This window comes from Erythrolamprus reginae, chromosome 2, assembly GCF_031021105.1.
Source record: "Erythrolamprus reginae isolate rEryReg1 chromosome 2, rEryReg1.hap1, whole genome shotgun sequence".
Classification (NCBI taxonomy): domain Eukaryota; kingdom Metazoa; phylum Chordata; class Lepidosauria; order Squamata; family Dipsadidae; genus Erythrolamprus; species Erythrolamprus reginae.
The window spans coordinates 224,507,327-224,519,788 of record NC_091951.1 but is presented as its reverse complement, the minus strand read 5'-3'; the positions used below and the strand labels follow the sequence as shown (position 1 = coordinate 224,519,788).

The 12,462-nt window shown below is 40.8% G+C and overlaps 1 protein-coding gene across 1 annotated transcript in view; it reads left to right on the top strand.

Annotated features, from left to right (window-relative positions):
* Positions 1–12,462, top strand: part of LOC139162056 (rap1 GTPase-activating protein 1-like) — an 82,058-nt gene that overhangs the window by 31,783 nt on the left and 37,813 nt on the right. Inside the window, exons 5-8 of the mRNA XM_070742035.1 lie at positions 6,637–6,675; positions 7,201–7,392; positions 11,180–11,283; positions 11,946–12,024. Of these exons, the coding sequence (XP_070598136.1) occupies positions 6,637–6,675; positions 7,201–7,392; positions 11,180–11,283; positions 11,946–12,024 (414 nt within the window). The remainder of the gene's footprint in view (positions 1–6,636; positions 6,676–7,200; positions 7,393–11,179; positions 11,284–11,945; positions 12,025–12,462) is intronic.

The window sequence follows — 12,462 nt, the reverse complement described above, 5'->3', positions numbered from 1 at the left end:
ATAGTAGTTAAGGCACCAGGTAGAAGCCAAAGGTCCATGAGTTCCAGTCTCACTTTAGGCATGAGAGCTGAGTGGCTTTAATGCCTAAACAAACAAATAAATGAAGGGTTCCAAAGCAAACTGTTCTCCCCAAATTGGCACCTTCTAACCAGGGGTGGGTTCAAACTTACCTTGCTGCCGCGTTGCTTCCTTCCACACTGTGTGGCTGTGCCTCATGGGTGTGCATGCACTATGCGTGCACATATGCAGTGGCAAAAAATCCCCCCACCAAAAGTAAAAAACAAAATGCACAGTGCTGAAAACCAGATTCTGCACATGTGCAAAAGAAAAAAAAACCTGGGGAAAATTCAGGGATTTTTTTTAAAAAAACAAACAAACAAAAATCCATTTTTTAAAAAAGACGGCAGCCTCCAGGGACCAGTACCAACCAACTCAGTTACATAACTTCATTGTGACATCACTAGCGGTTCAGGTGAACCAGTCCGAACCAGGAGAAACATCATTAGCGGTTTGCTACCGGTTCGGGTGAACCGGTCCGAACCAGGAGGAACCCACCTCTGAAATAAACCTATTGCCTGAGTCTTCATGTGGAGTTTAGAGAGTTCAGCCTGACACAACACAATGGGGGATGGGAGGGGTAGTGAGTAGTTAGAGGGGAAAGATTCCAAAGATTCCTTTCTCCATGCCAAGGCCACCATTTGTTCTGCCTCAACTGAAGAGAAGAGGAAGTTGATAAGCTCCTGCACACAGACTGGCTCTCGTGATGAACCTGTGGGTATGGGGGATGTAAGATGAACCTTAACCTAGGTGGGATTCTGGGAAGTACTCAGAATCGGAATGGCAATGGCGTAGCTAACATGGTTCTGTTAATAAATCAAGCTCTGATTGAGAGAAATGGACTGGGACTTGTTTTATTTCTCAGATGCTATTTAGAACGCTGACACCTATACTATCATATAAGGGGCATTAATTCAGGAATGCTTCCAAATAGCTCTGGAAGAGGAGGAATAGCAAGATGAAAAGGAAAAGTCACGCTTTGCACCTACAGTATTTCCTGTTTTCCTGTGATTGACAGTGTAATTGTGTGCCAGTCTAGCAGTTGCACTACTTTAGTGAAATGTTTCTTTATGCAGGCAGTAAAATATCCCTCTTCGATTCAGTCATGTCTGATTCTTCAAGATTACCTTGACAAGTTTTCTTGGCAAGGTTTTTTTCAGAATTGGTTTGCCATTGCCTCCTTCGTCAGCCTGAGTGACCAGCTCAAGGTTATCCAGCTGTTTTTGTGCCTATAGTGGGACTTGAAGTGACAGTCTCCCAATTTCTAGCCCAACGTCTTAACCACTACAACAAATTGACTCCCTTCACTATGATTTACAATAAAGCATAAAACCAAAGTTAAACTAAAGATGCCATTCTAAGAAGCGTTCAACTATTCAAAAAAACCCTGCGCTGTTGAAACATAACTTTAAAGCCTTTTATTAAAAAGAAATGTTCTTGATTTCAATTGGATTGTGATGATTTCATCCATGCAATTTCCTTGGCACTGTTATGGAAGGGTTTTTTTTGTTGTTGATGCATGTTTTGACTTCCCAGTCCAGCCTACAATTTGCAGATTATTGTACATCAAAATACTAACCAGGATTGATCGTGTTTAGCTTCTGAGATTAGCCAAGATTCTGTTACCCACTAAAACACAACCTTTACAAAATCTATCAAACAGGTCAATTGCCTGAACTCAGCAAGAAGCACCTTACAGGCTTTAAAAGTGGTAATCAGCCTCTCTCATTAACTAGGAATAAACTGGCAGACACTTCAAATGTCTTCCCATCTTTAAGCCTTTCAAAGACCAGCTTAGCTTGAGTTCTTGTAGGGAGCCATGGAGATGACCTTGGAAAAGCTGTTAAAGACAACAATGGTTGTTGAAAGATGTATTAATGTCAGAAGTGGGAGAAGAGTATTAGGGGAAAAAACTAAGACTTATTCTTTCCTCATTTACTGGAATAGGAGGAGGAGAAGGAGGAGGGGAGGAAAAATATAGGCAGACTTGCAAGATTTTGTTACTGCAGCCAATCTCCATAAAGTGTAGTGTTTAATTTTCCCATGGAGTCAGTTTCCTGAACTGTTCTACCATGTAAAGCTTAAAGGTGCATACAAACATTATAAAGAGGCATAGATAACATTATAAACCTGCAGCAGACAGATCTGTTCAGTATTTAAATAGGACACAATTATGAAATCCCACCATAGTCTATTTCAGGAAGATAAAAAAGACCATCCTGCCAAAAAAACTGTATAAGTAATATTTGACTTACAACCATTCGTTCAACATCCATTCAGACTTTAGACAGTGCTGGAAAAATGACACATTATGGCTGTCTTCAGAAAATCTTTGGAAAGATAGCACTTCTTTACAAAGGCAGAGCAGCTTTCTGAAGACCCAGGGAGCCACAGGTAGGAAATATTTGCCAGATAAGTTGTGTCCAAAAAGGAGTGAAGCAATGGGCTGAGAACTAAAAGCTGAGAGGTCAGTGCAGGGAACTGAGAGCCAAAGGAGCTGGCTGAATGAATTCTTGCTGGCACTTGCTGGGGTACCCCAATATGGCAAGCGGTCTAAACTGAATGTGGTTCAGGGGATGCTTGCCATCCATTGAGGGAGGGACTGGGGTTGAGGGGAGTTGGAGGCAATCCTTTACTGGAGGCTTTGGGCTGGGAAAGATCAAACCCAGGATGGGGCAAGTAATCATGATCCATCATTCTTAGTAAACAATTGCAGTGTGGTCTGCCAGGATTGGTGTCATAAATCAGTGCAGTCATGTGATGCTTCACTTTACAGCCACACTGATTTATAATGGCAATTCTGATCTGAATTGTCATAATTTAAGGGTTATCTGTAGTATACCCATAAGAATAGAGCTATATTTGGGGGCAGGGGGGGAGATGCATGTTCAATTTTTGGATTAAATGTTGAGCAAAGAAAGACAAAGAAAACTACCATAGTGGTGGAGTATGCTATTTGCAATAGGTATATCATTTTCTCTTGTGTAGTCTCATTTTGTTTCTGTCCGAAAAGAATTCCTAGATACAGTGTTCCCTGGATTTTCGCAGGGGTTGCGTTCCAAGACCGCCCGCGAAAGTTGAATTTCCACGAAGTAGAGATGCGGAAGTAAATACACTATTTTTGGCTATGAACAGTATCACAAGCCTTCCCTTAACACTTTAAACCCCTAAATTGCAATTTCCCATTCCCTTAGCAACCTTTTAGATTATTACTCACCATGTTTCTTTATTAAAGTTTATTAAAAAAAAATATTTATTAAAGGTGGAGGAAGGTTTGGTTATGACATATGACGTCATTGGGCGGGAAAAACCGTGGTATAGGGGAAAAACTGCAAAGTATTTTTTAATTAATATTTTTGAAAAACCATGGTATATACTTTTCGCGAAGTTCGAACCCGCGAAAATCAAGGGAACACTGTACTCCTATAACTGAATTTGCTACCAGACTGGCCAGGCAGCAAAAGATACTTTCCAGAAGAAAAAAGGCTCATTAAAAGCAAGTAACTGAAGGTTCTATGATCTAATTAAAGGAGGAGTAAAAATCAGCACTCTCACACCTGAAGTAGTTCATCAGCTCGTGACCCTGCAGAGGCCATTTTTGCAGAACAATCTTGCTTTGCCCCATGTTTTGACTCAATACACTGCTATTAAAACGGTTCAAATTTATGTTGAGTCAACTTCTACTGCAATTTGATCATCAACTATGCCACTGCAGCTCCTGTTCTTCTGTGTGTGTGTGTGTGTGTGTGTGTGTGTGTGTGTGCATGCACAAACACAAAAGCTCCATTTTTGAAGTACAGTATTAGGAAAGAGCATTTAGGTGCAGTTGTAGCACATTGCCTTAGTTCCCAATTCCATATCCCATGCAAGACAGAGACAGAATTGTTGATGGGATGAAACACAAATTCTTTGGAGGTCTTTCAAAATCCAATTCTGTACTGTACCGGTAGGAACCCACTGATGATGCAATTTTTGGCGATTTCCCCCCGGTGTCTCTGTGTTGGAAGAAGCCCTGCCACTCACCTCAAACTTCTGTGAAATCAAACTGGCCGCTTAGGAAGCAACACTGATTGACAGTCAATTTCACCTGCTGTTGTGCACATTCAACTTTGTACAAAAAAGAAGTATTCAATGAGAATATTTCATTCATTCAGATCTAGGATGTGTTATTTGAGTGTTCCCTTTATTTTTTTTGAGCAGTGTATTTAACACTGGCTTCAACTAAGGATGACTTAAAACTGTCTACTCGTGATCTGGAGACCAAAAAAATGATATCGTCATATCATATTCTGATAAGGTGGCGAAAGACCTTAAAGTAGTGGCCTAAGGTATTTAGAATATCTTTCAGTTGAATTTTATGATTCTATTCCTTGATGTCTGAGGCATACCATCTCATATACCAGCTGTGATCATTTACACTTGGAATGATATTTGGATAAACTGGCTATTTCTAAGTTTGGCATTAATGAAACATTATTTTCGGAAGCTGAAAAAAAATATAGTTTTTTTTTGTTCCAGAAAATCAACACAATATGGTAAAAGAGAAATCATAGAATGATGCAATAAATGGGATGTAAAATTGTTGATTTTTAAAAATGTTTTCTGGGTTTGCTTCTCTTCTAGCAGATGTTTCATGATCAGACTAAGCCCGCGATGGCGAATCTATGATTGACGTGGCACCTCAGACGTGGCATGCAGAGTCCTCTCTTTGGGCATGCCTGCAGTCAGCCCAGTCCAGCTCCAATCACATTTCTCCATCACATTTCACTCATTCAATTTTAACTTAGCTGCTCCGAGTCCTCGGAAGGGGGCGGCAAACCAATCTAATAAATAATAATACAAATCTAATAAATAATGACTTCTCGCAAAAGAAGAACATCTCACAAAGTTGGAATTGATGGAGTGAACTCGCACGCTTCACAACGGGGGAGACAGGGTCCCGTCCTCCTCCTGAATCCCATTATGACGGGGAGCCACAGTGCGAACCTGTGTCGGCTCAGCTCGGCAAAGCTGCCTGTGTTGGGATGCCCCACCTCCCTGCCAGCCAGCTGAGTGTGGGGTGCGCTGCTCCTGGTCTCGTCAGCCTTCGGACGTCATTCCCACCACCCAGCACCAGTTCAGAGGTGCCTTCCTTCCTCCCTTCCATGGGGAGGAGGAGAGAGAAACAGAAGGAGGCAGAGAGAGATATGGAGAGAGGGAGATAAATTGAAATGATATTACAAAAGTTATATATATAATCCCCCAGATTCAGTGAGTTCCTGTACTTAGGTAGGAAAAAACAGATCCACAGATGCAGTATAAGCAGTATCCTCCTCATCAGTGGTGCCTATGCCAGAGATCTAGGTGTCTTGGTGAATCACCGCTTAAGTATGACTCAGCAATGTGCTGTGCTGCTAAAAAAAAAAAGAAGAAGAACAACAGCACAATTATGAGCTGCATCAGCATGGAGAGAGTATCAAGGAAAGTGATAGTATCATTCTCAGGCCACATTTGGAATATTGCAACTAGTTCACCATAAAACAAAAAAAATACCCAGGCTCCAAAAAGAATGCAGACAACAGCAACAAATACAATAAGGGGTCTAGAAATTAAATCTTATGAAGACCAGCTAAAATGACTAGGTATTTTTAGATTAATGAAGAAAATATTAATGGGAGACATGATAGTAATATTCCAATACTTGAAGATATTGGGAAAGAATATTGGGAAAAGGAACTGATTTTTTTGTGTGTTTTTTTAAAATATTGAATTTTTCTTCAGACAGACAACACAAACAACATTTAACATTTAAAGGAGCTACATTTGCTCCACTGGTCATAGAAGTCTAGCTAATACAGAAAATAAAATCTAACTATAATCAAATCCCTACAGAAAAATAATTGACAACATTCCACATCAAAATTTCCATTTTAGTATTACAGTTACAGTCAATTCAGATATCAATATAACATTCTAGTTTTGTATTTTAGATTAATGGAGAAAAGATTGATGGGAGACATGATAGTAATATTCCAATACTTGAAGATATTGGGAAAGGATATTGGGAAAAGGAACTGATTTATTCTTGATAGCACTGTAGGGTAGAACAAGACACAATGGGTGGAAACTCGCCAGAAGGAGATCCAACCTGGAAATAAGGAGGTTAGGGGGTTAGATTGGAAGACCTCCAAGGTCTTTTCCAAATCCGTGACTCTACGAAATTCTACAGGAACTGTTACCCAGCAGGGTGCTAAATGCAAAAGTGCTCTCTCAGAGCTCTGGCTAAGCCTATTTTGGTGGAATTCTTAAAAGGTGTGTTTGTGCATGCTTTTGAGGAACCAAGGTAAGAATTCTCTATATAAACGGCTCTTAGAAAAGTCTCAAACTCAGCCATTTCTCTGAGTCTTCAGAGAGGGGCGGCATACAAATCTAATAAATTGAATTGAATTGATTCTATACATGGTGCTCTCAGAAATAAACTTTACTTCTGGTTCAGGCAATTGCCTGCATTCTTTATTCTTGGCTAGGAACCAAACCTTTCTTTCCAACACTCTTTATTCTTTATGGATTTACTAATCAATGGCCTCTGTGCATTTTCAGAGAGAAGAGGAATACATCCCTTACCCCAGCATCCATGAGGTGAGTCAAAGGTGATTTGAGTTCATATGTTTTAATTGAACAAAGCTACCATACGTCTGGCTCAGGTTTGTCAGCTAAGGCAGTGTTTCCCAACCTTGGCAAATTGAAGAGATCTGGACTTCAACTCCCAGAATTCCCCAGCCAGCGAATGCTGGCTGGGGAATCCTGGGAGTTGAAGTCCAGATCTCTTCAAGTTGCCAAGGTTGGGAAACACTGAGCTAAGGAAGGATCAAGTATCATTTTGGGTGATTGCATATCTGAATTCTTTTTGGTAAGATTTTTGGTCTCCAGCTTTAGTTCCTTGGTTTTTTTTAGGTTAAATCCATAGCTATTTCAGGAGGATGAACTCTTTGAGCTGTGAAGTAGGATGCTGCTGCTGAGATATGCTTGATAAAAGTTGTAATCCAGTTCATCTGGAAGAAGTGGAGTGAGGAGGGGTGATGTAAAGTGTTCTGAGGTATATAGCTGTGGAATTTGATTAATTTCAAATGCAAATGCAGATTCCCCTGTCATCTTTCTTAAAAGGTATTGCAGAGGGGCTGGCCATACCCTCTAATCATCTTACCACAGTTTGGGGGTTACTGGATTGAAGGGACCTCTCACAGCCTTCCCGTATCAGGCCCTGAATTGCAAGATTTGCCGTCTCCTTGCAGTGGCAAAGTGAGGTTGGAGTGTGATCCAACAGCCAAGTTGTACCGCAAACACTTCCTGGGAAAGGTAATAGTTTATATTTTTTTAACCTACTCCAAACCTTTGTGTTTTAAGTGTTTTCATCGTAATAGTTTGCAGTATAAATCTGTGGGTATCACTTGATTAAGAAAGCAAAACATACATCAATGTTAAAAATGTTATTTTTCCAAGTAATTTTATTAGAGATTCCAACTTGAAATTTACTATGTCAACTCAATTTTTAATTTTATTATAGTAGAGCAGTGATTTTCAACCTTTTTTGGTCCACGGCCCATTTTTTACATTTACAAAATCCTGAGGCAACCAACCAAAATGATACAAAATGACACTCTAACACATTGTGATGCATTGTATATCACCCTCTGCGGGGGCCTCTTACAAAACGAAAAAGGTCAAATATCTATATACGCCATTAGGATAGACATAACCAGCTGAGGCTGAGGCTTCATCTAGTGGTGGCAACATTTACCTCCGGTCCTGACCAGGATTAGAAATCGGGACCATGGGGAGGAGTAGCAGCTTCAACCACTCGCCGCGGCCACACAATGACAAGTGTGCAGCAGCCTGAGTGGGGACTTCCTGGATGTGGATGAGAGGCAGCCTGCTATTGGTTCATCGCTAGTGGTCGGGATGAATCCTAGAAGGTGATTGGTCAGTGAGCGTTCCCTGTGCCTCAACTCTTCCTGTCGCTGATAGCTGGAGGGATTGTGAGGGGAATGTTTATGTTTGGATGGAGGCGGCTGGCAGCGGGCCGGATAAATGGCCTCCGTGGGCCATAGTTTGGGGACCCATGTTTAATTTCCCCACGGCACACCTGACCATGTCTCACGGCACACTAGTGTGCCATGGCACACTGGTTGAAAAACACTGTGCTAGAGGACAGAATAGGATTTCAAACATAATAAGGCCTATCTTTAAAAGTAAAAAAACCTACTCTGCTATAGTAGAGAAGAAAATATATAGAGAGAGCAATATTATAAGTATAATATAACGTCAAAATTAATCAACTTCATAATATAAAATAAAAAAGGCTTAGGAAATTATGTGATCAACAGAACAGTTCTAAAACTTTGCTTCTATTGCTTGAAGGTCCTGCAGTATGCTAGAAAAAATGAATTCAAATTCAAACAGAAAACACATACACATCAAGAATATATATATATTCATTACAGATAAAATCTTAAACACCCGGTTTGTATCTTGAAAAGTTCGTCAGTAGAGGCGTTCGTAAGTAGAGGTGCCACTGTTTTGGCAAATCCTACACTATGCTGTCCCTTTGAGAAAGTGCCTATGTCACAGTAGCACAGCACTTGGGCATATTAACGCAACTCTCTTGCTATTTCAGAGTGGGGAAAGGAGGGAATGCCTTCAAGTTAATCTTGATTCCTGGTTACTTGCTGGACAAGTCTCTGCAGTTTCCCTGGCAAGTGGTTTGTCCTTGCCTGCTTCCTAGAGCTGAGGGACAGTGACTGGCCCAAGATGGCCCAGCTAGCCTTGTGCCTAAGGCAGGACTAGAACCCTGTTCAGTTTTCTCAAAAGACACCTTACAAAATAATACTATAGAGGGATATAGCATTGCTTCCAACTGTACGGATTCAGCTCCAGTGATCTTAGAAGCCGATGTCTTAGAAGAACTTGAACGATTAAAGATAAATAAGGCAATGGGTCCAGATGGCATCCACCCCAGAGTTCTTAAAGAACTCAGATCTGTCATTGCTACCCCCCTGACTGATTTGTTTAACCAATCCTTGTTAACAGGAGATGTTCCTGAGGATTGGAGAATGGCAAGTGTTGTGCCTATCCACAAGAAGGGCAGTAGAGAAGAAGCTGGTAACTACAGGCCAGTTAGCTTGACATCAGTTGTCGTTAAAATGATGGAGACTCTACTGAAAAAGAGGATAAATCAGCACCTAAAAAGCAATAACTTATTGGACCCAAATCAGCATGGCTTTACTGAAGGCAAATCATGTCAGACTAATCTCATTGATTTCTTTGACTATGTCACAAAGGTGTTGGATGAAGGTGGTGCCGTGGATATTGCCTACCTGGACTTCAGCAAAGCCTTTGATACGGTTCCACATAAAGAGCTGATAGATAAATTAGTGAAGATTGGACTTAATCCCTGGATAGTTCAATGGATTTGCAGCTGGCTGAAGCATAGACACCAGAGGGTTGTTGTGAATGGCAAGTATTCTGAGCAGAGTCAGGTTACAAGCGGTGTGCCACAAGGGTCTGTTCTGGGTCCTATTCTTTTTAATATGTTTGTGAGTGACATAGGGGAAGGTCTGATAGGGAAGGTTTGCCTATTTGCCGATGACTCTAAAGTGTGCAATAGGGTTGATATTCCTGGAGGCGTCGGCAATATGGTAAATGATTTAGCTTTACTAGATAAATGGTCAAAGCAATGGAAACTGCAGTTTAATGTTTCCAAATGTAAAATAATGCACTTGGGGAAAAGGAATCCTCAATCTGACTATTGTATTGGCAGTTCTGTGTTAGCAAATACTTCAAAAGAAAAGGATTTAGGCGTAGTGATTTCTGACAGTCTCAAAATGGGTGAACAGTGCAGTCAGGCAGTAGGGAAAGCAAGTAGGATGCTTGGCTGCATAGCTAGAGGTATAACAAGCAGGAAGAGGGAGATTATGATCCCGCTATATAGAATGCTGGTGAGACCACATTTGGAATACTGTGTTCAGTTCTGGAGACCTCACCTACAAAAAGATATTGACAAAATTGAACGGGTCCAAAGACGGGCTACAAGAATGGTGGAAGGTCTTAAGTATAAAACGTATCAGGAAAGACTTAATGAACTCAATCTGTATAGTCTGGAGGACAGAAGGAAAAGGGGGGATATGATCGAAACATTTAAATATATTAAAGGGTTAAATAAGGTCCAGGGGGGAAGTGTTTTTAATAGGAAAGTGAACACAAGAACAAGGGGACACAATCTGAGGTTAGTTGGGGGAAAGATCAAAAGCAACATGAGAAAATATTATTTTACTGAAAGAGTAGTAGATCCTTGGAACAAACTTCCAGCAGACGTGGTAGATAAATCCACAGTAACTGAATTTAAACATGCCTGGGATAAACATATATCCATCCTAAGATAAAATACAGAAAATAGTATAAGGGCAGACTAGATGGACCATGGGGTCTTTTTCTGCCGTCAGACTTCTATGTTTCTATGTTTCTATGTAACCCCCAGTGTCCAAAGTTGTAGCCTGATGCCTTAACCTCTACAGCAAACTGACGCTCCCTTGTTACATTAATCAGTTAGTCAACATTTGTAGGAGAGGCAGAGCCTGTTCATTTATGCTGCAACGTCCTACCGGTCAATGACTACTTCAGCTTCAACCGCAACAACACAAGAGCACGCAACAGATTCAAACTTAATACGAACCGCTCCAAACTTGACTGTAAAAAATATGATTTCAACAATCGAGTTATCGAAGCGTGGAACTCATTACCGGACTCAATAGTCTCAACCCCTAACCCCCAAAATTTCTCCCTTAGACTATCTACGATTGACCTCCAGGTTCCTAAGAGGCCAGTAAGGGGCGTACATAAGTGCACCGATGTGCCTTTCATCCCCTGTCCAATTGTCTTTCCTTTCTCTCGCTTTTCATATATATTTCCTTCCTTTCATGTATCCTCTCCTATAAGTTCACTTTTACCCTTATATATATTACTACATGTCTATTTTTCTTCCTATGTATTTATGTATTGGAGAAATGAATAAATAAAATAAATAAAATAAATAAATTTGCTTATTTTTGAATATCGTAAGATAATCATTTTGATGCCTTTGTTTTAGGAGCATCAGAATTTTTATGCCAGTGATTCAGCTTTGGGCTACTTGGTCCTCTCTGTGAAGTATGAACAGGTTGAAGGGCAAGACAATCTTCATCTGTTGCTGAGGTAAAATTGCCCTTTGATGCCGTCACCCTCATGATATCACAGGGCTAGTCAGTTCTCCTTCAAAAAACGGCAATTGCCAGTCCTTATCCCAGTTTGTTTATAAAACTTTTATCAGTGACTTGTTTGGTTCAGTTCATTAATGCCGATATAAGAAATGGCCACAAGTCTCCTCTGAATCCCCTTAGTGCAGTGGTTCTCAACCTTTCTAAGGCCGCGACCCCTTAATACAGTTCCTCGTGCTGTGGTGTCCCCCAACCATAGGTCTAGCACCAATTCTCCCAACAGAGCTTTGATCTGATTGGCAGGAAGGTCAGAGAGATGCCCCCACTGTAAACACCTGATTGGTCGGATTGTAAAAATATGTTCCAAGATGCCAGAATAGAAGCTTTAGTTCCTAATACCAGGATAAATTTGTCTTTTCCCAGGGTCTCAGGCGACCCCCGTGAAATTGTCATTCAAGCCCCAAAGGGGTCCCGATCCCCAGGTTGAGAACCACTGCCTTAGTGTGACAATTAATTTACATGTAGCAGAATTTGCCACTGTATGTCTTTCTCCCCAGCAAATTAGATTGTGGTGGGAGAAAAGTGGCTGTAACCCATCAGGGATGATTGCTTGGTTGCTCTTTAATTTATTCTGGGTTTTTTTTCTTGTTGCTCAAACAGAGCTCGAGCCTCTACCAAGCATGATCTCATTCCCATATCCTGCCTGACAGAGTTTCCTAATGCTGTCCAAATGGCCAAGGTAAGTGTTCCAAGCTTTATTCTTTTTTTCTGTCAAAGCCTGGCTTGGGCTTTTGCTATTTAAGTCTCTGCTTAATGTTGTTTTCTCTGTGAGGGTTTCAAATGTTCCATGTTCAGTTACCTTATTGCAGCAATGGTTATGACGATGCTCAAAGGTTGGATGGAGAACCTTCATCTGTTCAGCGATGACATGTTTATATACAGGCATACACATGCAGATGACCTTGGAGGTCCCTTCCAACCCTATGATTCTATGATTTTATGATGTATGGTGCTCTTACACCCCTATCCTTCATATATGTCCACATGCAAGGTCATTGATCCAGATCAATAGTTTTCTACAATCTATCCATAGTGGAGAATCAACAGGATACAGAGTAACATTGGAGACGGGGAAAATGCTATAAATCTCTACAGGAATGAAGGATCTACCGAATTG